This window comes from Perognathus longimembris, chromosome 2 (genome assembly GCF_023159225.1).
Source record: "Perognathus longimembris pacificus isolate PPM17 chromosome 2, ASM2315922v1, whole genome shotgun sequence".
Taxonomy (NCBI): Eukaryota; Metazoa; Chordata; class Mammalia; order Rodentia; family Heteromyidae; genus Perognathus; species Perognathus longimembris.
Window position 1 is genome coordinate 19,699,731 of NC_063162.1, and position 21,925 is coordinate 19,721,655.

The 21,925-nt window shown below is 44.5% G+C and overlaps 1 protein-coding gene across 1 annotated transcript; it reads right to left on the reverse strand.

The window, feature by feature from the left end:
- Positions 1-1,552: 1,552 nt before the first annotated feature.
- On the reverse strand, positions 1,553-21,205 carry Gsto2 (glutathione S-transferase omega 2). Its single transcript, XM_048335068.1, has 6 exons — positions 20,983-21,205; positions 20,629-20,737; positions 10,894-11,116; positions 9,919-10,020; positions 3,543-3,649; positions 1,553-1,932 (listed from the first exon to the last, which is right to left on the reverse strand). Exons 1-6 carry the CDS (start codon positions 21,017-21,019, stop codon positions 1,776-1,778), a joined length of 735 nt encoding a protein of 244 aa, XP_048191025.1. The 5' UTR covers positions 21,020-21,205; the 3' UTR covers positions 1,553-1,775.
- Positions 21,206-21,925: the final 720 nt, after the last annotated feature.

The window sequence follows — 21,925 nt, forward strand, 5'->3', positions numbered from 1 at the left end:
GGAAGGCATGGCTTGTGTCTGCAAGGGTTGATCCATCCCCTCAGCCCCAGGAGAGGCCACAGGACATGACTCCCTTCTGCCCAGCCGGGCTCCCAGGGGAACACTGATTCACACACATCACATTGCGTGCATTCCGTTGCCATGGCAGCAGGGAGCCACATCCGGAGCAAACAGATGGTACCGCAGACGGCCCATCACATAGCACTTCTTCCGGGCCAGACCATCTCACTAAGGAAGCATGCCTCTGTCCAACTGGCATGGAGTAACACCTGGTAACTACTTAGATGGGGCACAATATACCCACAGCCAGCAGATAGCAGGGCCCATGCTGACATGTGGAGAGAAAGGAAGTCTGGTTTGAACGAAGGCCAAGGCGGAGGTGGCAGCAGGTGGTTCTTCGGTGGGCATGGACCATCAAAAAAAAAAACAAAAAACTACCGTGTTTCACTGATGTGTGGATGCTCAGCATGCTCAGCAGTACAAGCAAAGCCAAAAGGATCACAGGCCGGTCCCGGGTCACTGAGATAAAACAGCATGGGAAAGTCTCTCCTTGAGGAGAAGTGATGGCAGCTTGCTGGCCACCCTCAGCTCTTGGTTGCCTTCATGCCCATGGGTGATGCAGCACCGCCTGCTGTGTGGGATGAGGGGCAGCACAGGTGCTGAGCCAAGCAAGACAATCCCTGAACCACCAGGTCTAAAACCTGGACCAAGATGCTCAGAGATGGGCTGGGAATATGGCCTAGTGGCAAGAGCGCTTGCCTCCTACACATGAAGCTCTGGGTTCGATTCCCTAGCACCACATATATGGAAAACGGCCAGAAGGGGCGCTGTGACTCAGGTGGCAGAGTGCTAACCTTGAGCGGGAAGAAGCCAGGGAGAGTGTTCAGGCCCTGAGTCCAAGGCACAGGACTGGCCAAAAAAAAAAAAAAAAAAAAGATGCTCAGAGATGAGGGACTCCTGGGGCACGCAGCTCTTGCCTTGGTCAGTGTTGTCTCTCCCATGGCTCTGGGCTTGGTTTACAACAGGTAATCAGAGGCAGGTTGTTGGGATGAATTAAAAAGATGCATGACGTCAATCCAGCAGAGTGACCTTTAACTGTGACTATGGTGTGTGTGTGTGTGTGTGTGTGTGTGTGTGTGTGTGTGTACAAAGGCAGGATGACTACAGAACATTTTGTGAGATATCCTGTGCCCTGACAGTACCAGCGAAATTCTGACGTAGTTAGTCCAGGATGATAAATGGGTGTTTCATTTCCTGCTTTGGAATTCTTTCCAGTCACAAGACCCTCGGGGTCACCCAGGCGCATGGCCAAGGCTTGCACGCAATGACACTCATGCCTGACCCTGTGGGCAGCAGCGCTCCTTTGCCAAAGAGAAGGTATTTGGGTCTGAAGTGTTTCTTCTTCCTTCTCCCTCCTCTAAGCTTCCCTCTTACCAGGGACTGCTTTGGAGGGTGACAAACATCTGTTATAGGCAGACCTCAAACCCAACACCACCACCATCACGAATAATCTGAGAACCAAACCTAGCTAGAAGCTAAGGGGGCCCAAGATTTCAACATGTTTTTGGACCTTAGCATTGGGCACTTCCTAGAAGCTCTGGGGAAGAAGAGTCAGACAAGGGGGTTACCAATATATTTTCTGTTTCCATTTTTATTTAGAACCTCAAAGAAAAGGAGGAGAGACAGAATGACCCTTCAAATAACTTGATGCAGAATCATGACAAGCAAAAATTTTGGATGGGGTTAGAGTGGGGAGGGAGAGGGTATCATGAGGCTCAAATTAGCCCAAAATCAAAGGCATTAGGGTTGTTTTGGAAATAGAGATCCAAGAAGCCCAGGAAAATGTTCTTGTCCATAAGTAGAGCACAGACGGTGGGGTCCTGCTTCATGGCAGCCATCCAGACCCGAAGGGATGGGGTGTGATTCACACAACTGCAAGACAAGAAGAGATGTCAGCATAGCTCCAAAGGAGGTTTGGGGAAAGGCGACACTGGCTGCCTTTTAGATTTGCAGAAAACTCAAAATGGGTTTATCTGGGAGAAATGCAGTGATCTTACTGAGCATGATTGTTTACTGGGGGAAACTCATTCAGGGAACAGCTGTATGTGTGTGTAAGTTGTAGACATTGGTATTTGTAGCATCAAAAATGTGTCACCCGAGGCTCTGGTCATCAGATAATCTGCACTTCCTTGTTTACTAGCAAACAGTATTGGGTCATTTGCAGATTATACTTCCAGGGATCTGAGAAAGATAAAGACAAGGAATTTCCAAAGTGGTATGTGTGTGTGTGTGTGTGTGTGTGTGTGTGTGTGTGTGTGTGTGAATGGATAAAGCAATACTGAGGTTTGGAATAATGGAGCTGACAAAGTCTTCTACCGCTGGATCAGGGACTTCAGGTGTAAGGCCTGCAGGGTGACCCCTGGCAGGCGGGTGGGAGTCCAGGGCAAATGGCAGGGCTTCCTAATCTGGAACTCAGTGTCTACATCAGGAAGTCATGTTTTTGTGGCTTATGTCTACGAGTTTAAACATCCTAGTGATCTGCAGAAGCAATTTCCAAACACTGGGATTGTGCGGCCTCCCCAAGGGGATGGTGGGGATTCGAATGGCCACAGCACACGTCCAGCGAGTCCCCTGAGCACTGCTATGTCCTGCTGTAAATGTCCCTGCCCTGCCATCTTGAACATCAATATATTAATATCAGTATTTTTTTTTGTCAGTTATGGGGCTTGATCTCAGGGCCTGGGGCTGTCCCCGAGCTCTTGCTCAAAGGTAGAGCTTTACCACTTTGAGTCACAGCACCACTTCCAGTTTTCTGGTGGTTAAGTGGAGATAAGAGTCTCATGGACTTTCCTGCCTGGGCTGGCTTCGATCCATGATCTTCAGATCTCAGCCTCCTGAGTAGCTAGGATTACAGGTTTTTAATTTTTTCTTTAGAGGGCATTCCTATTGGGAGAAGATACTGCAGGGAAGGGAGATATCACTCAAGTGTGTGTGTGTGTCTGCCGGGTAGCACAGTAGAGCCGTGTGCGGGGCTATGGAGGGAGCTGCAGATGACCCTGCCAGTGTGTTGATAGGATGGGGTCATAAGATGCCGGAATGGGCTCTGAAGTACCATGGGAGGCTTTTGTATACAGGGTCTTATCTGCAGTCTGTAGTTAATGGAAGGAGATTACAGGGATGTATTTTTTAATCTTGGTCCTGGGGCCTGAACTCCAAGCCTAGAAGCTGTCCTAGAGCTTTTGTTGCTCAAGGTTAGCATTCTACCACTTGAGCCACAGCTCCACTTCCAGCTTTTCCATAGGCAGTTAGTGATATGAGTCTCATAGACTTTCCTGCCTAGGCTGGCTTCAAACTATGATCCTCAGATCTCAGCCTCCTGAGTAGCTAGGATTACATTTGTGAGCCACCAGCACACAGCTCAGTAGGGGTATTTTGTTGCATGCACATTCTGGGACATGTCCACAGTGGGGTTTCATGGCACAGAAGTCATTTCAATCATTGTCACTCAAGCTAGTCAATAACCCCATGGTCAAATGTCTTACTCAGCAAGCCCATAGACATCCAGCCGCTCAAACCAGGGCCAGAAGAGGTAATCAATCATGGTTACACGGTCTCCACCAAAGAAGGTGGTATTCTGATAGTCAAGAATCTAGAAAGGTAAACAGAAAAACAGCAAGTTAATTTAACTGTGGACATATTTGTAGATGCTCAAGACAAATGTCAGACTCGTTCCAAAACAGAGAAAACTAAGTCAATCCGTTATTCTGCCTGTTTTTAGGATACTGCTGCTTCTCTCTTCCTCAAGTCTTCTCCAGCTCCTTTAGGGTCACACTCCTAGTTACAGCCTGTCCTTCCTTACTCCTATCAACACTGGAATGACAAAGTGGCTCATCTGACTGGAGAATTTGGAAGGACAACGGAGGCAAAGGTAGTCCAGTCCCTCTTCAACCTGGAGTAGTTTCCTCCATGAACCTTACACAAAGCTCTCTGTGGATCAGCTCAACCTGGAGTCAATGAGCCTGCCCCGGGCCTGCCCCAGGCACATGACTTGGGGCCATGGGAGTCCTGGCCTGATCCTGAAGACCAGCATTAAGAACCTGCTTGCTGTTTTTGTGACCCTTGTTCCTAGTAACAAAGAGAATATTGCATTCTCTTTATATTTTAGGCTTTTGATTTTTCTTCTCTTTCATTTTTTTTTCTCTCTTTGCTAGTCCTGGGACTTGAACTCTGGTCCTGGGCGCTGTCTCTGGGCTCCTTTTGCTCAAGGCTAACACTTGAGCCACAGCACCACTTCCAGCTTTTTCTGTGATTAATTGGAGATAAGAGTCTCACAGACTTTTATGGCCAGGTTGGCTTCAAACCACAATCTTCCTATCTCAGCCTCCTGAAGAGCTAGGATTACAGGCGTGAGCCACTGGTACCCAGCTTGATTTTTTTTTAAACTGGTTCAAAGCCAAGGCAGGACAGAACAGTAACTACTGTTCAATAGGCTTCCTAGATTCCAACATTATTTTTTTTTTGCTAGTCTTGGTGCTTGAACTCAGGATTTGGGCACTGTCCCTGAGCTTCTGCTCCTCTAGAACTCTACCATGTGGGCCATAGCAACACTTCCAGCCTTTTCTTCTGTGTGGTAATGAGGAATTGAACCCAGGGCTTTCTGCATGCTAGACAAGCACTCTACCACTAAGCCACATTCCCAGCCCCCAACATTATTTTTCTAGCATAACTTTTTCTTTCACTTGAATTCATCAAACATTATACTTGTTGGACAGTCAACATCATCAACTTTTACTTTAAAATAATGAAAATTTTATGTCAAAAATCTTTCTTAAATGCTATAAATCAACTCAGGTAGGTGGACTAAAATAAAAATAGATATTCTATCAACAGCCAGAAAGCCAGCCAAAGGAAAGTTCCTGAACATAGAGGTGGGTGGGGGGTGGATCATTGTAGAGCAAGATCTTCTCCAAAAGAAAAGTGCAGTGCTGATTACTAGTCACGCCAAGCCAACTACTTGTTTCCACGTCCCCCTCGCTGCAGATGTGTATACCTGGGCCCAGGTGAGATGAGAAGGTGGGCTACCCTAACATACCAGGGATCTGGTAGGAGACAGAGGCTTACTGAGGCCACCGGCAGTTAGGTTGCTGGGTAGAAACGGCACCAGCAAAGGACAGACTCCGCACATGCTTGTTCTCTTGGGCTGGAATATGGTCTTGGCTTTGTAATCAAGAAGGGGAGCTGTGGAGCTAGGAGCCCCAGGCCTGTGCTAGCCTTTACCTCTGATTCAACATCAAACCCAGTGCAACTTGTTTCCTTCTCCCTCCTCCTCCAAGCCTTTATGTTCTCATCTGCAAGATGGCGGCAATATCAGAGCCTATCTCAGAGGTCCTGGCAGGAAGAAACAGAAACATGCATAACAGAGTCTGGTCCTTCTCAGTGTGTGCTCTTGTGACGAGTGGAAAGACTCAAAGACCCCTGAAGGCTGCATCTATAGAAAGCAAATCCATCCTGACAAGGGCTCCTTGAGCACATCTACTTGCCACCCCTCCGTAGGGAGAAAAGCTTGCTTGTTGTCCTGGTCTAAGTCTTTGTGTTTCTCAGACTGGTCCCTCTCTGAGCACTGGTGGCTCATGCCTATAATCCTACTTCAGAAGCTGAGATCTGAGGACTGTAGTTCAAAGCCAACCCGGGAAAGAAAGCTCATGAAATTCCTATCTCCAGTTAACCACCAAAAAGCTGAAAATGGAACTGTGGCTCAAACAGTATCATCATGTTCAAGAAGCTATAAAGATGATATTAAAAGAGAAGGATTTAACTCAACACACAACACAGTGGTTGTTTTTCAGTCTTACATAAGTAAGCTCTGGCTTAAAGGGGAAAGAAACAAATAATTCAGTCTTTATAGATTCCCATAGCTCTAAATGTCCTTTATATTCAGGAACCGATGCAATTATCCAAATTCTTATCATTGACTTTGAAATGTATGTCTGCAACTTGCTATTGACCTTCACCACACAAGGAGAGCCAAAGCTAAACCAATGGGTTCCAGCACATCTTCTTAACTCTTGTGCTTACAAATCAGGAGTGGTCTAGAAAAGTCCTAGTCCAAGCAAATCAATTTTGACATTTACTGGAATCCCAGATACAGCAAAGTAAAATTTTAAAAAAAGAAAGGAAGGAAGAAAGAAAAGAAGGCGTTTGATGTTTTGCAATATTAGGAAAATCTATTTTAAAATGTTCTATTTTCCAAGTCACTGAAAAATAAGACTTGCACACGTGATATGAGCAGTGCCAATAAAGGAGGGACTGCTCTATGATGAAGAAATGCTGTTTCTAGCCCTGACCCTGAAAAGCCTCTTCTCTTTCTCCAGAGACTATCTGGCACCCCCAGAAGGGTGAAAGAAGAAAATCCATACTTAGATTGGCATAGGTGAGCAGAAAGAAGTGTGCAGGGCTCCCTCTGGTGGTCATGATTGGCAAGGCGCAATGGTATAGCTACCTCTATGAGAGTGGAGAGAAGGAAACAAATCTAGGAAAAGCAAGATTCACAAAAGGGAATCCTAGACTTCTTCAGGAGTTTTCAAAATCTCTATTCTAGGATCTCAGACTTCTGGATTCAGCCTCAATAACTGAGCTTCAAACGTCATACCCATCACCTGCCTGCTCTTTACCACCAATGCTTTGGTGATGATTTACCAAAGAATCTCTGACCTCCATTTCCTAGCTGTCACACATAACAGAGGAGGGAGACAGTGGTTTTTTTGTTGTTGTTTTTTTGGGGGGGGTCTTGTTGTTGTTTTGCAGTCCTGGGGCTTGGGCTCAGGGCCTGAGCACTGTCTCTGGCTTCTTTTTGCTCAAGGCTAGCACTCTGCCACTTGAGCCATTGGCTGTTTTCTGTATATGAGGTGCTGGGGAATTGAACCCAGGGCTTCATGTATACAAGGCAAGCACTCTTGCCACTAGGCCATATTCCCAGTCCCAGTGGTTTGTTTTTTTCTTCTTCATCTTGGAAATAAATCTTTGTAGAATTATTTCAAAGTAGAACCTCCACCACACCAACAAAAAAGACACAAAGCCCTCTGCCAGAGCAAGCACTACGTAATAATACAAGCCCTTATTCAAAAGCATCAGTAAAGTACTCAACCCTGAGCAGAAATATGTGTGAGTTTTTAGAAGGTAAGTGGTGGTTCTCAAGATTTCAAACCTCAGGCTAGGGGAAGAAGTCTCCACTTGCTGGGCAAGTCCTCCCTCCTTCTAGGCTAGTTTAGGGTGACTTATACAATCTCCTCTCTCCTTTACTGAGTCTGAGGATGACTGGGATAAGACCATGCAGTAGACAGACCATAGAGTGGCTGTATGAACGCAGGAAGACAGAATGAGAGCAGCTGTCCACAGTCCCAGAGAAGTCTGGACAGTCTAGAATGTAATTCCACCCCAAACAAGCCTGGATTTGACTACTTCCATAATGAAAAATGCTCTGAATGAAGTTATTGGTGGCAAAAGAACCTCTGAAAGGTTCTGCTGCATTAAGATCGACAAAGGTAAATAAAGGAAGCCTGGCTCAAGTGTTATGCCAAAAAAAAATCTGTAATACCATAAAATAAACAAGACAGCTAAAAAAAATGTATGCTGCTTAGATGAATGAGTCCAAACATGCTAGAAAATCTACTTGCAGACAGATTTCAAGCATGGTTAAACTAGGGCATCCCAAATGTTAGAAAACACGTTATCAGTGTTCAGACCAAAACAACCAAGTGAACAGGTTGCTGGTTAAATAACACTACAGAGCTCAAAAAGTATAAAATATAGTGTAGAAAATGTGTCTATAAAGCAAGAAGTTTGTGGCTTACTCACCTAGCATGCATGAAGCCCTGGGCTCAATTCCTCAGTATCACATAAACAGTAAAAGCCAGAAATGGTGCTACGGGCTCAAGTGGTAGAGCACTAGCACTGAGCAAAAATGAAGCTCAGGGACAGTGCCCAGGCCCTGAGTTCAAGCCCCGGACCTGTCAAAAAATAAATAAATAAAAGCAAGAAGTCCTCAATCTGAATGAAACTATTTTAAAAGAAAAAGTCAAATGTCCGTTAGGACAATTCTTTTCAAAAGGGAAAAAATGTATCCAAGTTTAAGGCTACAAAACGTAAACAGCCTTTTGCTCAGTGATAACAGGGCAGATCATGCACTAGAATCTTGGCTTCCGTGGGACCAAATGCATACAATGTGTTTTGAGCTCAGATAAAATCCTGATTGTGCAAAACCTTGTGAAAGAGTTCTTTAAGGCAAGGGATTGTTTCTATCAGAATCCTTCTGACAAGTTTCAATTTCACAAAAACCTTCTAGAGTCAGTATATTGGTATTCAGAGAATCAATAATTCAAGTCCATGGGTATGTTTGATATTGAGTACATGTTAGCAAAGAGCTAATACTCGTATTCACATCTATGGGGGAAAAAATAAAACCATATTGAACCCTGTTGGGACAATGCCTAATATTCAATGATGCTTAAATAGCATGTGTGATGGCTACCCAAACCTGGGCAAGTCAACAGAGGTGTCTCTAGGCCTCAGTTACTACATATTCAGTGCTATTTACTCCTGTGCAGGACATGCCCCACGGCCCTCGTTTGTGAGTTTGGAGATAGCATGTTAGCAACTTACAACCAGTGTTGGTGGGAGATCATATAACCACTGAAACCCACAAACTACAAATTAAGACTATTTTTTTCTTTTTCCTTTTCTTTTTTTTGCCAGTCCTGGGGCTTAAACTCATGACTTGGGTGCTGTCCCTAAGCCTCCTTGTATTCAGGGTTGGCACTCTACCACTGCAGCCACAGTACCACTTCTGGCTCTTTCTGAGTAGTTTATTAGAGATAAGAGTCTCACAGACTTTCTTGGCCAAGCTGGCTTTGAACCATGATCCTCAGATCTCAGCCTCCTGAGTGGAGCTAGGAGTATAGGCATGAGCCACCAGCACCTGGCTCAAGACTCTTTATTAAAAAACAAAAAAATCTTTTCAAAGAGTTGTATACCACCCACCAATCTCCTGGTTATCATCCTCATCTTACTGGGTGCCAACCAAGGGACAACAAGCTACACACACACACACACACACACACACACACACACACAAATGGATTGGTTTCTAGAACAAAGATAAAGGAAGTCAAAGACCCTTTCCAGATAATTCCAGGGTAAGGAGTAAGTAGTAAGCAGTTCCCAATGCTGCATATTGATGAAGACCCACAGACAAAGATGACCTCCTTGCCACCTCATAAGCTGTGTCTCAGCTAGGAAATTAATTTCCCAACCTTCTCTGCAGATAGTATGTCCCTACAACTGAATTCTAGCCATGTTTTCTTTTGTTCTCCTTTCCACAGCCCATGGACCAAAACAAGGAAATAATGGCTCCATGGCTACAGTTCCACAATCTACCTTGTTTTGTTTTGTTTTTTAACTAGGCTTTGAATTTGCACAATAGGCAGGCACTTCACCATTTCAGCTATATTTTGTCATCTTAAGGATGCTAACCATGTACCAAAGATCACAGAACCCATAGGGAAGAAGCCCCAATCTCTTGTAACTTCACAAGAAATCTAGCAAAGGAACGTTCTGAACTTCCTACCTCTATCTTTTTTCTTTATGTGAGAAATTAAACCCTTAGACGACAAATTCACAGCAGGTAGGTCCCACACAATCCCTGCCCAATAACTCAGCCTTGTGGACAAAAGCTACAGGAGCCACACAAAGATATTGAGGGACTGCGGTAGCTGAGGAGAAGCAACATTCATTTCAGGTCCTGATTCCCCCTCCTTCCCAGATGTTCAAAAAGAATCCCAAAGCCCCAGAGTGGGAAGCAAGCATCCACACATCACAGCCAGACGACTGAGTCTGGCAGGAGAGCGGGCCCCCTTTGTGTACCTCTTCCAGGTTGCAGAATTCCTGTTGCAGGGCCCCCTTCAGCTCACCGCATTCTCTTCCACATCTCAGCGCCACCAGACACTCCTTAGTCAAATGTGGGACCTAGTCAAAGATATGGGTTCATAGTAGAGACGTCTGTGGGGACTCCTTGATCCCACTCTGCCCATAGATGTGGGGATCTTTATCTCCAGCCTAACAAGCTAGCACCCACACACCAATGCCCCACCCTGGGTGGACACCAGGTTGCCTACGTGTTTCCAGGAACCCACATCTTGCAGCACCCTCAGGCAAACCAGGGTCTCTATCAAGGGCTCGTGGTGCTGCTGACGAGCAGCTGCTTCTATGCTGTAATTCATAACCAGGACACCTGACCTCCCTAAGAATCAGTGTTCTCATCTGAAAAATGAATATGGGAATGGTACCCTCACCCACATCAAACGGCAGCAGCCACGAGAGGAAGTGAGTTAGCTTCTAGAAAGAATTCAGGGCAGTACCTAAGCCCTCAATATGAGCGAGCTATTAATATCACCACGTTATTTGCTTTCCTGACATTTCTCCGTCACTTTTTCCATCACTGCCCCCCTTTTCTCTGTTCATCACATTCCCCAGAGATGGTTCTCTTGCCCTGCTTACAGAAGGCAGTCCCCTGCCATGGGCAATCTCCTCGTTCCAATATTTTGTATCAGAAGCCTGAAAAAGTCTGCCTTTTAAAGGATCTCTGTACTTTCAATATTCCCATTTCGGGTCTCATGGTCATTTCATGTGGTTAACCATGCCTCCTGTCAATGCTAGTTGAAATGGAAAAGCACAGAACAGTTAGTTAGGTCTCCAAGCCTGGCTGGAGTAGTCATAACCTATTGTACTCCTCTGCCAATTTATTCTGCTGAAACTCTTGGGGAATCAGAATGGGTGGAAGTTTAGGGCAAAAACACAAAGTAAAACTGAATGTAAGTGATTCTTTATAATTGTACATACCTTACTAAATAGCTCTAATAACATTTTTTGGCGAGCTCGTTCATAAGGGTCATATGGAAACAGCTTTCTTCCCGGGAACGCATCATCCAGGTACTCACACGCGATGGCTGACTCGTAGACCAGTTGACAACAGCTGTTCTCCACCACAGGAACTTGGCCAAATGGGTGTTTTGTGTAGTACCAGTCAGGCTTGTTTTTCAGGTTAATATTGATAATTTCATGTCTTAAGAAGCAAGGAAATGAAGATAGGATAAAAAAAAAAGAGAAAGGAACATAAGCAAACAGATACCCACCTTCAGAACAAAAATAGTCAATTTATAAAGACTTCTGCCAGGTGCCAGGGGCTCACATCTGTAACCTTAGCTACAGAAAGTGGAAATCTAAGGATCATGGTTTAAATCCAGCCCAGGCAAGAAAGTCTGTGAGACTCTTATTGCCAATTAATCACAGAATAAGCCAGAAGTAAGACTGTGGCTCAAGTGGTAGAGCCTTGAGCAGAAAAGCTTGAGGACAGTACTCAAACCCAGAATTCAAGCCCCATGATCAGCAAAAAAACAAAGGAATTAAGACTTGTAATTATAGCACTTTTTTCTAAAGTTTATGTTTTGTATAGAATATATGGCATCATTGTCTTCAATCCTGCAATGAGGAGTTAGATGCTCTGTGACTTGTTTTCTATGGTTTTCATGTCATTCATTATTCAGGTCCAATACCCTCTACTGGGAAGCTGCAGCACCAAAGTCAAACCCAGACAGACACTTCACAATGGCATGAGAGCATTTAGGATACCCTAAAACCCTAAAACTTTGAAATACAAAGCTAGCCATGTGTGGTAGTGCATGAAATCCTAGCACTCTTGAAAGGGAGGCAGGATGATCTGGAGTTCAAGGCCACCTTGGGATACAAAGAAAGACTCTGTCTCAAAAAGTATGATAACAACAAATAAAAATAGAGATCTTGCATTACCAGTTACTAAAGCATATGATAAATATGTTTTTGTTTTTTACTTTTGAAGGGTATGTGCTCACAGTTGAACTCAGGACTTCACTCTAGCTAGGCGGGCGCTCTACCACTTGAGCCACATACCCAGCCCTCAAAATATGGTACGTGTTAATAGTTCTGAGCACAGGTTCTGACATCAAACCAGGCAGTCTAGTTTGACACTTTAGCCAAATTACTTTATGTCTCCATACTCAATATCCTTAATTGTGAAGGGAGAGTGTAATAACTGTGCTTATTTCTTGGCATGGCTTTGGTAATCAAATAAGTTACTATGTAAAAAGTATTTGGGCTGGAGGGAAGATGGCGCCACCACAGTAGGGAGGCACCCCAACTCGCTCCAACTGAATAGTGAACTGGGAACTCCAGCACCCACCACCCCATCAAGAATCCAGCAAACCCAACAACCAGAAGCAACAGAGGAACTCAGGAAACGAAAAAGAGCAAAAAAAGAAGAGCCTGTAGCCTCCACAGAGCCAGAAAATCTCCGGGATACTCTCCCCCACCTGCTGACCCTGGCCCGAACAGGGCCAGGCTGGGAAAGGGGACCAGCAAACCAACTGCCGAAAAGTCACGCCAGGAGCGCAGACTCCAGACAGCAGGACTCCACGGACCCCAGAACTGAGTGCAGACCGACAGAGACACTGGAGCTGCGGGACAGAACGGCCGGGATAGGACGTAGGCAGCAGGGGAACCGGGTGGCGCAGATGGGGAGAGCCAGGGACGCCACCACCAAACGACTGATCGCGGAACCCCAGCACCACAGCCCCGAGGAGCCCGCTCACACAACCCGGGACCAGTAAGTTCCCCATTACCCACCCCCCCATGGGAGACCCGCTCTAGCAGAGACCCAAGGCCAGCAAGGAGGCTAGAGCTCCCTCCCTCCCCCTCCCTACCCCGAGGGAACAAAGGAGCCAGCCACAAGTCAGGCAGCAAGGGCTCCCCCCCCCCCCCAGTCTCTGGGAGGACACAGGAGCCAGCAGAGGAGCCGGAGCCGGGCCACACTGGCCCCCGTGGATCAGTGGGCATTGGAAGCCCCGCCTGAGGCGTCTGGTCCTCCCGGACTTTTTGAACAGCAGTCACAGGCCCACTGAGCCGAACACACGCCCCCCCCTCCCCCCACAGCTGAGGCACAGAGTCTGTGGGCACCAACCCGCACCCGAACACTTGGCCCACCTGGGGCTCATGCATACCCCCCCCCCACACACACACACAGCGGACTCACGAGAGGGCACAAGCGCCCCCCAGCAGCTCGGGGCAGCACGCCCCTGGAAGAAGCACTGGAGTGCACACACACGCACCCCCCGTCCCCAGCCAGCGTGGGCCAGCGTGCTAGCCCTCCAGCAAGAGGATCTCCTGCCCAAACCGCTGCAGGAGCTTCACACAGGTGGGCAGGGCCCCCCCCCCGGCGGCAGTGCCCGCTCTGGTGGGCGCACTTCACACAGGTGGGCAGGGCCCCCAGGTGGCAGCACCCGCTCTGCTAGGCGCATCTCTGCACAAGTGGGTGGGCCGCCCCTCAACAACACCGGCCCCAGAGCAACAACCAAACTCAAACCCAGAGCCAGGACACAAACTAGCCTCCCACTGATGGACCAGCTTGAACCAGCACAAAGCCAAACCAGGGAAGCCACCCACAGATCTCCAGATGCGCAAATCACAAAGAAATATAACGAGTTTCGTCAAAGGGCAAGCCAACTCGCCAGCTCCAAAAAGCAGCACGACTGAAGAGGAGATGGAGAATAAAAAAATCAACTGAGGCTTTGTTAACAGAAATGATGGAAAGCCTCAGAAACAAAATCAGAAAACAATTCCAGGAGTTCAGAGTAGAAGTCTCGAAGGACATCCAGGAAGCCAAGAAAGAAATGGAAGCAAAAATGGATACAATGCAAACCTCCATCAAAGAAGATCTTAACATCCTGAGAAGTGAAATGCATGAAAAAATAGATCTAAAATACAACTCTTTAAAGGAAGAAATTTCCACGATCAGAGCTGATCTGGCAACCATACATAGCTCTCTGACATCCATAAACTCCACAATTGAATCCACAGCACAAAGAATTGACCATATTGAATCCAGAATCTCTCTCTTGGACGATGATGCAGCCAACAAGAACCAGAAAATTACCACACTCCAAGAAATGGTAAAGCTCCAAGGCAGAATAATCCAGGAGCTAGTGGACAAAGACAAGAGATATAATCTGTGCATAATTGGAATAGAAGAAGGAGCCGAATACAGGAGCAGAGGGCTTCAAAATTTTCTCAATAAAGTTATTGCAGAAAACTTCCCCAATCTAACAATGGACCCCATCCAGGTAACCGAAGCCTATAGGACACCTGGCAGACCAGACCTCAGAAAAGCCACCCCAAGGCACATAATATTCAAGACTTCAGATCTCAAGAATAAAGAGCAAATTTTGAATGCAGCCAAAGCGAAGAAAGAAATTTACTACAATGGGAAGAGGATCCAAATAACAGCAGACCTCTCCACACAAACCTACCACGCGCGAAGAGAGTGGAAGAACACCATCCAAGTTCTACAGGCCAACAATTGTCAACCTCAAATAAAATATCCAGCGAAGTTGGAGTTCACATTCGAGGGGAAAACCAGATCTTTCCATAGCAAAGAGGATCTAAAGGAGTACGTGAATAAAAAACCAGCCCTACAGCGAATTCTAAGGCGGGAATCCCACCCAACAGAAAACGTACAGGACACACAGACAGAAACAGAAAGAAACTACAATAGCCAGAACCCAACAGAAAGAGCAGTTCACTAAAGACAAGAAAAAAAAAAAAAAAAAAGAGGAAAAACAGCCCAGCAAGAGAATGGAAGGAGAAAAAACACTCTTATCCTTGATCTCTTTGAATATAAATGGCTTAAACTCTCCGATAAAAAGGAGCAGGCTGGCAGAATGGATCCACAAACAAAAAGTTGACATCTGTTGTCTACAAGCGACCCACCTTACAGCAAGGGATAAAAACAGGCTCCGAATGAAAGGATGGAGCAAGATCTTCCAAGCAAATGCACCTACCAAAACGGCAGGAGTAGCCATCCTGATTTCAGACAAGCTGGACTTCTCATTAAAAGCAACTCAAAAAGACAAAGAAGGCCACTATATTTTAATACAAGGAAAAATCCAGAATCAAGACATCACAGTGATAAATGTATACTCACCGAACAAAAGAGGCCCTACATATGTCAAGCAAATTCTCACAGAACTACAGAACAAGATAGACCCAAACACAATCATAGTGGGTGACTTTAATACCCCACTCTCTCCAAGAGACAGACCCCACTCTCTCCAAGAGACAGATCCAACACCCAGAGGATCAGCAAGGGAGCTGAGGACCTAAGTAACACCATATCCCAAATGGATCTGACAGATCTATACAGAATCTTCCACCCTACAGAGACCCAATACACCTTCTTCTCAGCAGCACATGGATCATACTCCAAAATAGACCATGTCATAGCCCACACAAAGAACCTCAGCAAATACAAAAGTATTGACGTCATCCCATGTATTATATCTGATCACAGTGGAATAAAGGTAACCCTCAATAACAACGGTTACCACAGAGGCTATACACACTCTTGGAGGCTAAACCCCACACTGTTATCCAACACTTGGGCCACAGACCAAACTAAAGATGAAATTAACGAATTCATAAGCCACAATGACAATGAAAATACATCACAAAGAAACCTATGGGACACAGCTAAGGCAGTACTGAGGGGCAAGATCATTGCCCTCAGCACTCACATTAAAAGAATGGAAGCAAAGCAGGTGAATAACCTCATGATGAAACTGAAACAACTGGAGAAACAAGAAATGACAGAATCTAAAATGACTAGGAGGAGAGAGATCACAAAGATTAAAGAAGAGATAAATCTGATTGAAAATAGAAAGACCATTCAACAAATAAATAAGATTAAAAGCTGGTTCTTTGAGAAAATAAATAAAATTGACAGACCCCTCGCAAGACTTACAAAAAAAAAAAAAAAAAGAAGAGAAGAGACTCATATACGTAAAATCAGGGACTCCACCGGAAAAATAACAAGTACACACGATATTCAAACAATCATAAGGAACTATTTCCAGAACCTCTACTCACTAAAAAGCAATAATTTTACAGAAATAGATCAATTCTTAGAGAAGTATAAACTGCCCAAACTGAACCAAGAAGAAATAAATCAACCAAATAAACCAATAACTTACAGCGAGATACAGGGACCTCCCAACAAAGAAAAGCCCAGGCCCAGATGGATTCACCAGTGAATTCTATAAAACCTTTAGTGAGGCGCTAATACCAATACTCCTCAAACTCTTCCATGACATAGAAATAGAGGGAGAAATCCCAAACTCATTCTATGAAGCTAATATCATACTCATTCCCAAACCAGGCAAAGACCCAACAAAAAAAAGAGAACTACAGACCAATATCACTAATGAACACAGACGTAGAGCTCCTCAATAAAATATTAGCTAACAGGATCCAGAAACTGATCAAGAAAATTATACATCATGACCAAGTAGGTTTCATCCCACAGTCACAAGGATGGTTCAACATCCATAAATCAATCAACGTAATTCACCACATAAACAGAACTAAAATCAAGAATCACATTGTTATCTCAGTCGATGCCCAAAAAGCCTTTGACAAAATACAACACCCATACTTATTAAAAGCTCTGGAGAGAACAGGAATAGATGGAACATTCCGGGCTGGGAATATGGCCTAGTGGCAAGAGTGCTTGCCTCCTACACATGAAGCTCTCGGTTCAATTCCCCAGCACCACATATATGGAAAACAGCCAGAAGGGGCGCTGTGGCTCAGGTCGCAGAGTGCTAGCCTTGAGCGGGAAGAAGCCAGGGGCAGTGCTCAGGCCCTGAGTCCAAGGCCCAGGACTGGCCAAAAAAATAAAAAATAAAAAAAATAGATGGAACATTCCTCAAAACAATAAAAGCCATATACAACAGACCAACTGCTAATATCATATTAAATGGAGAGAAACTTAAATCATTCCCCCTAAACTCAGGAGCAAGACAAGGATGCCCACTCTCCCCACTTCTTTTCAACATAGTGCTGGAATCCCTAGCCATAGCAATAAGGCAAGAGGAGGACATCAAAGGGATCCATATCGGCAAGGAAGAAATCAAGCTATCCCTATTCGCAGACGACATAATCTTATATCTGAAAGACCCAAAAAACTCAGTCCCCAAACTCCTACACCTAATAAACCATTTTGGCAAAGTAGCAGGATACAAAATCAGTCCACAAAAGTCACCAGCTTTTCTGTACACCAGCAATGTACAAGCAGAAAAGGAAATTATGGAAACAATTCCATTTACAGTAGCCAAAAAAATAAATAAATAAAGTACCTAGGGATCAACCTAACCAAGGACGTGACGGACCTATTTAATGAGAACTATAAAAATCTAATAAGGGAAATCAAAGAAGACACAAGGAGATGGAAAGACCTCCCATGCTTATGGGTAGGCAGAACCAATATAGTGAAAATGGCCATATTGCCCAAATTGTTATACAAATTCAATGCAATCCCTATCAAAATCCCAGTCACATTCTTCACTGAAATAGAGAAGGCAATCCATAAATTCATATGGAACAGCAAAAGACCTAGAATAGTCAAAGCAATTCTAGGCAAAAAAAGCAATGCAGGAGGTATCACAATACCAGACTTCAAGCTCTATTATAGGACCATCATAACAAAAACAGCCTGGTATTGGTATAAAAACAGACCGGAAGACCAATGGATCAGAAGTGATGACCCAGAAATAAAACCGCACTCTTACAGTCAGCTGATATTCGACAAAGGAGCTAAAGACATACAATGGAATAAACATAGTCTCTTCAACTACTGGTGCGGGGAGAACTGGGCAACCATATGCAGAAAACTCAAAGTAGACCCAAGCCTATCACCATGCACCAAGATCAACTCAAAATGGATCAAGGACCTCAATATCAGACCTGAATCCTTGAAACTACTGAAGGACAGAGTAGGAAAGATGCTAGAACGTATAGGCACAGGAAGGAACTTCCTGAATATAGTCCTAGGGGCACAAAAAATAGGGAAGAGACTCGACAAATGGGACTACTACAAATTAAAAAGTTTCTGCACAGCTAAGGACATAGCCACCAAAACAGAAAGACAGCCAACCATATGGAAAAGGATCTTCACCAGCACAGCAACAGACAAAGGCCTAATATCTGTCATCTACAGAGAACTCAAAAAACTAAGCCCCTCCAAGCCCAATAAAGCAATTAGGAAATGGGCAAAGGAGCTAAAGAGAGACTTCACAAGAAAAGAGATAAAAATGGCAAAGAAACATATGAGGAAATGTTCAACATCCCTGGTAGTAAAGAAAATGCATATAAAAACAACCCTGAGATACCACCTCACCCCAGTTAGAATGGCCTATACTCTGAACTCAGGCAACAACAAATGCTGGAGGGGGTGCGGGGAAAGAGGAACCCTTCTCCACTGTTGGTGGGAGTGCAAATTAGTACAACCACTTTGGAGAACAGTATGGAGGTTTCTCAAAAAGCTCAATATAGACCTACCCTATGACCCAGCCATACCACTCCTAGGCATCTATCCTGAACAACAGGTCCCAAGATATCAAAAAGACATTTGTCCTTCCATGTTTATCGCTGCACAATTCACAATAGCCAAAATATGGAAACAACCCAGATGCCCCTCCACAGATGAATGGATCCAAAAAATATGGTACCTATACACAATGGAATACTACATAGTGATTAGGAATGGTGAAATATTGTTATTCGCAGGGAAATGGTCTTGAACAATGGAAATTGGAACTTGAACAAATAATGTTGAGTGAGACAAGCCTAGAACACAGAAAACAAAGGGGCATGATCTCCCTAATATATGACTGTTAAGATGGGGTGACGGAGAGACAGTAGAGACCAGGTCTGTGAAACCAAAAACTGCTTGTCAAATGGTATTTCCCACAGGTTTGGGTCAGCGACCCAACATTATGTAACTAAAACCAAACAACTACTCAACATATAAAGGTCAAAAATTGACCTCTCAGTGGAATACAACAGCTCAAAATCTATGTATGTACGTTCTTATAAGACTACTGTCGACATATTGTCTAATGTCGACATTGCATTTAAAGTCCTAGGCAAATTTTCTTTGGCGTAGGCCATGTGGCTACTGTATATGTTCTTGGTACATTGGGTATTGTATATGTCTGCCTGACCTAGGGAAGGGAAAGAAAAACAGGGTGTAAGATATCACAAGAAATGTACACACTGCCCTACTATGTAACTGTACACTTTTTGCACAACACCTTATCAAAAAAAATTTGTTTAATTAATAAATTTAAATAAAAAATATTTGGGACTATCAGTACATTAGCATGCAATACATACACTACATTTGTTAATTCTTATTAATAATTATTACTGCTAGGGGTTCAAGTCTATAAAGTTATTAGAAGCACACACACTTACATGCACACTGTTTAAAGAGACTAAAGGAAACAAATACATACATTCTGTGCTCAACCTAAGTGATGCATTAAAGGCAGTGGATCTCAAGTGAGATCTACCCTACCCAAGGAAAATGTGACAAGGTCTTGAGACATTTTTTTGGTTGTCACAGCTGGGAGTAGCAAAGGATTCTCCCACTTAATACTGGGAAATCTGAAACATTTTACAGGCAGTGCCTTTCCCAATCATCAAAGAATTATCTGGTCCAAATAGAACCCTTGAGCTAAAGGAATATTCTCATCAGTTCCTAAGCTGCTACTTTGTCCCCAAAATGATCCACGAAATGGAGCTACTGTTATATTTCTCTTAAAAAAGATAGGTAACCAACCACATAGCCAAGTAGATTTGAACAAGGCAGAATTAATTTTATTTAAAACATCTCTATTGTGGTGTCTATTCTCTGACATGAGTCTGAAACTCTGAAGCAACTCTAATGATGAATTCTCCAAGACCAGAGCCAAGGCCTAGAATGACACATTCTCAGTACTTCCGTCTCAGCTCCATTGTATTCTGTGGTCCAGATGCCAACAAATTTGCTCTGACTTCCAAATCTAGACCTGCAGGAGCTAGCCCTCCCAATTCCTTCTGGAAAGAAGGAATGTTGGGCTCATTTCACAGGTACGTTGGAAACTTCTTGACACCTCTTAATAGCAGTGTCTGCTACTATAGCATTTGGAACAATTGGTTCATCTAACCCTTTTTGGAGTAGCTCCTAAGAGAATGCACTCTCCTAGTCCATGAAAAAAGTCTCTGTCTTGGAGCACTCATATTTTTTGGTGGGAGTGGGGGTAGTACGAAAGTGATAGGAAGTTGAGGGGACAGGTACGGGAGAAAGAGGAACAAATGAGAAGATGTTGGGGGCAGTAGTGCAATGAAAAACGTAGGACAAAGCTGCACTAAGATGTCTGGGGTGGGCGAAAGGGGACTCTATTGAAGAAGCAGTCAGAGGCTGCCTCAGGGGCTTCGGCTGTGGCCTTCCTAAACAAGCTTTTGAGGAGGGGAGAAAGGGAACCAGTTCACCAATGTTATCCTTTAGTTTACTCCACAGGGAAAGTTTCATGGATAGATACAGCACTGCATTTCAGGAGGGCGAAAAATTCTTCATTATTTATTAACTTGGCCCTGGAAGAAAGAAAATGAGACCCTTTCCCACGCTCTGCAGCCGGGGGTTGCTAGAGCAGCACTCCAACTCCTCACCTGATTCCTTTGGCCTTGAGGACCAGGCGAGTCCTGTGGGAGTAGGGGCAGAACCTCATGCTGTAAATTCGGATCACACCTTCTGGAACCGGCCCAGGGGGACAGGATCCTGTAGGGTAGGGACAGAAAGGCTGGTTAGCCCCATGGAGAGAGGGGCTCACTCACCTCCCAGAGACTCCAGCAGTGCTCTGCAATCCAGTTCCCACGTCCTAGACAGGACACTTTTGCACATAACGTGTACAGGGGAGCCCTCTAATTCATTCCTTGTTCTGCTGATCGACAGGCTGAAGTCAGATAATCAGCATCCCTTTCTGATAGTTCCCCCTCACCCCAGCCCGTATTGGAAGGACTCACCTCTAGACAATGCCCTGGTCGCATCACTGCACGACATGGTCTGCAGGTGTCCACGCTGTGCCCAGAGCTCAGAGTCGCTGTCCTAGTGGTTCACTACCAAGTCCTGCTCCAAGAACAGCCGTGATCCCCACCCCTCCTGCCCCAGATTCAATTGTTGAACACAGGACTCTGATGGGATAAAGAGGACAGAATAATATAATTTAGGGAGACATGGCCCCAGGTTCCGAAGTTCAAGCAAGGGCAAACAGACCATGAAAAGTACCCCCTCGCTTTGGCCATGTGGGTAGAGCCTTTGATTGAGGCCTCCTCTACGTTGAGACTCCCTGGAAGCGGTAATTCCAGCACTCCACTGGCAGAGGCAGGAGGATCACAAGTCTAAAGCCAGCCTGGGCCATCATAGTGGATTTGGGGCTGTTCTGGGCTACCTATTGAGATTATCTATTAAAACACTAAAGCCCAAAAGAAGCAAATAAAAATTCACACAAGTATGGGCCTTAAACTCTGGGCATACATCTCAAGGGAGTTTAATAAAATCCCACCAGGCTAACCTGTTCTCTTTCCCATTCTAAACTTTTCCTTTTATATTACTTTTATTGGATTTATTTATATTCATTATATGTATTACTATGTTATATATTATATTTATTATACTTATTACCTTTTATAGTATATTTCTTAGACAAATGCCCACATTTTTAGGAGTACAGTTTGTTTGTTTTTCCCACAGTAAAACCAAACTTTCTCATGATATAGCAGATAGGAAGAAAAAAGTTATGTGTTAAGACCTTCTAACTACCCTGAGAGAAAGCCAGTTTAAATTCTGTACCCAAAAAAGTTCCACTAGAGTTCTCCTGGTTTTTCCGACTATATCTGAGATTTTTTTACCTTTGTTCTGAAAAACAAATAGTGAATAATAAGAAATCTGGAAAGAACAAGTTGTGAG

Coding starts and splice junctions, on each gene's coding strand:
- Gsto2 (XM_048335068.1), bottom strand. CDS start 21,019: ATGTCGTGCAGTGATGCGACCAGGGCATTGTCTAGAG. Junction 20,738..20,982: donor GACCAGGGCATTGTCTAGAG/GTGAGTCCTTCC, acceptor CCTACCCTACAG/GATCCTGTCCCCCTGGGCCG. Junction 10,021..10,893: donor TATTAGAGCTATTTAGTAAG/GTATGTACAATT, acceptor ATCTTTGACTAG/GTCCCACATTTGACTAAGGA.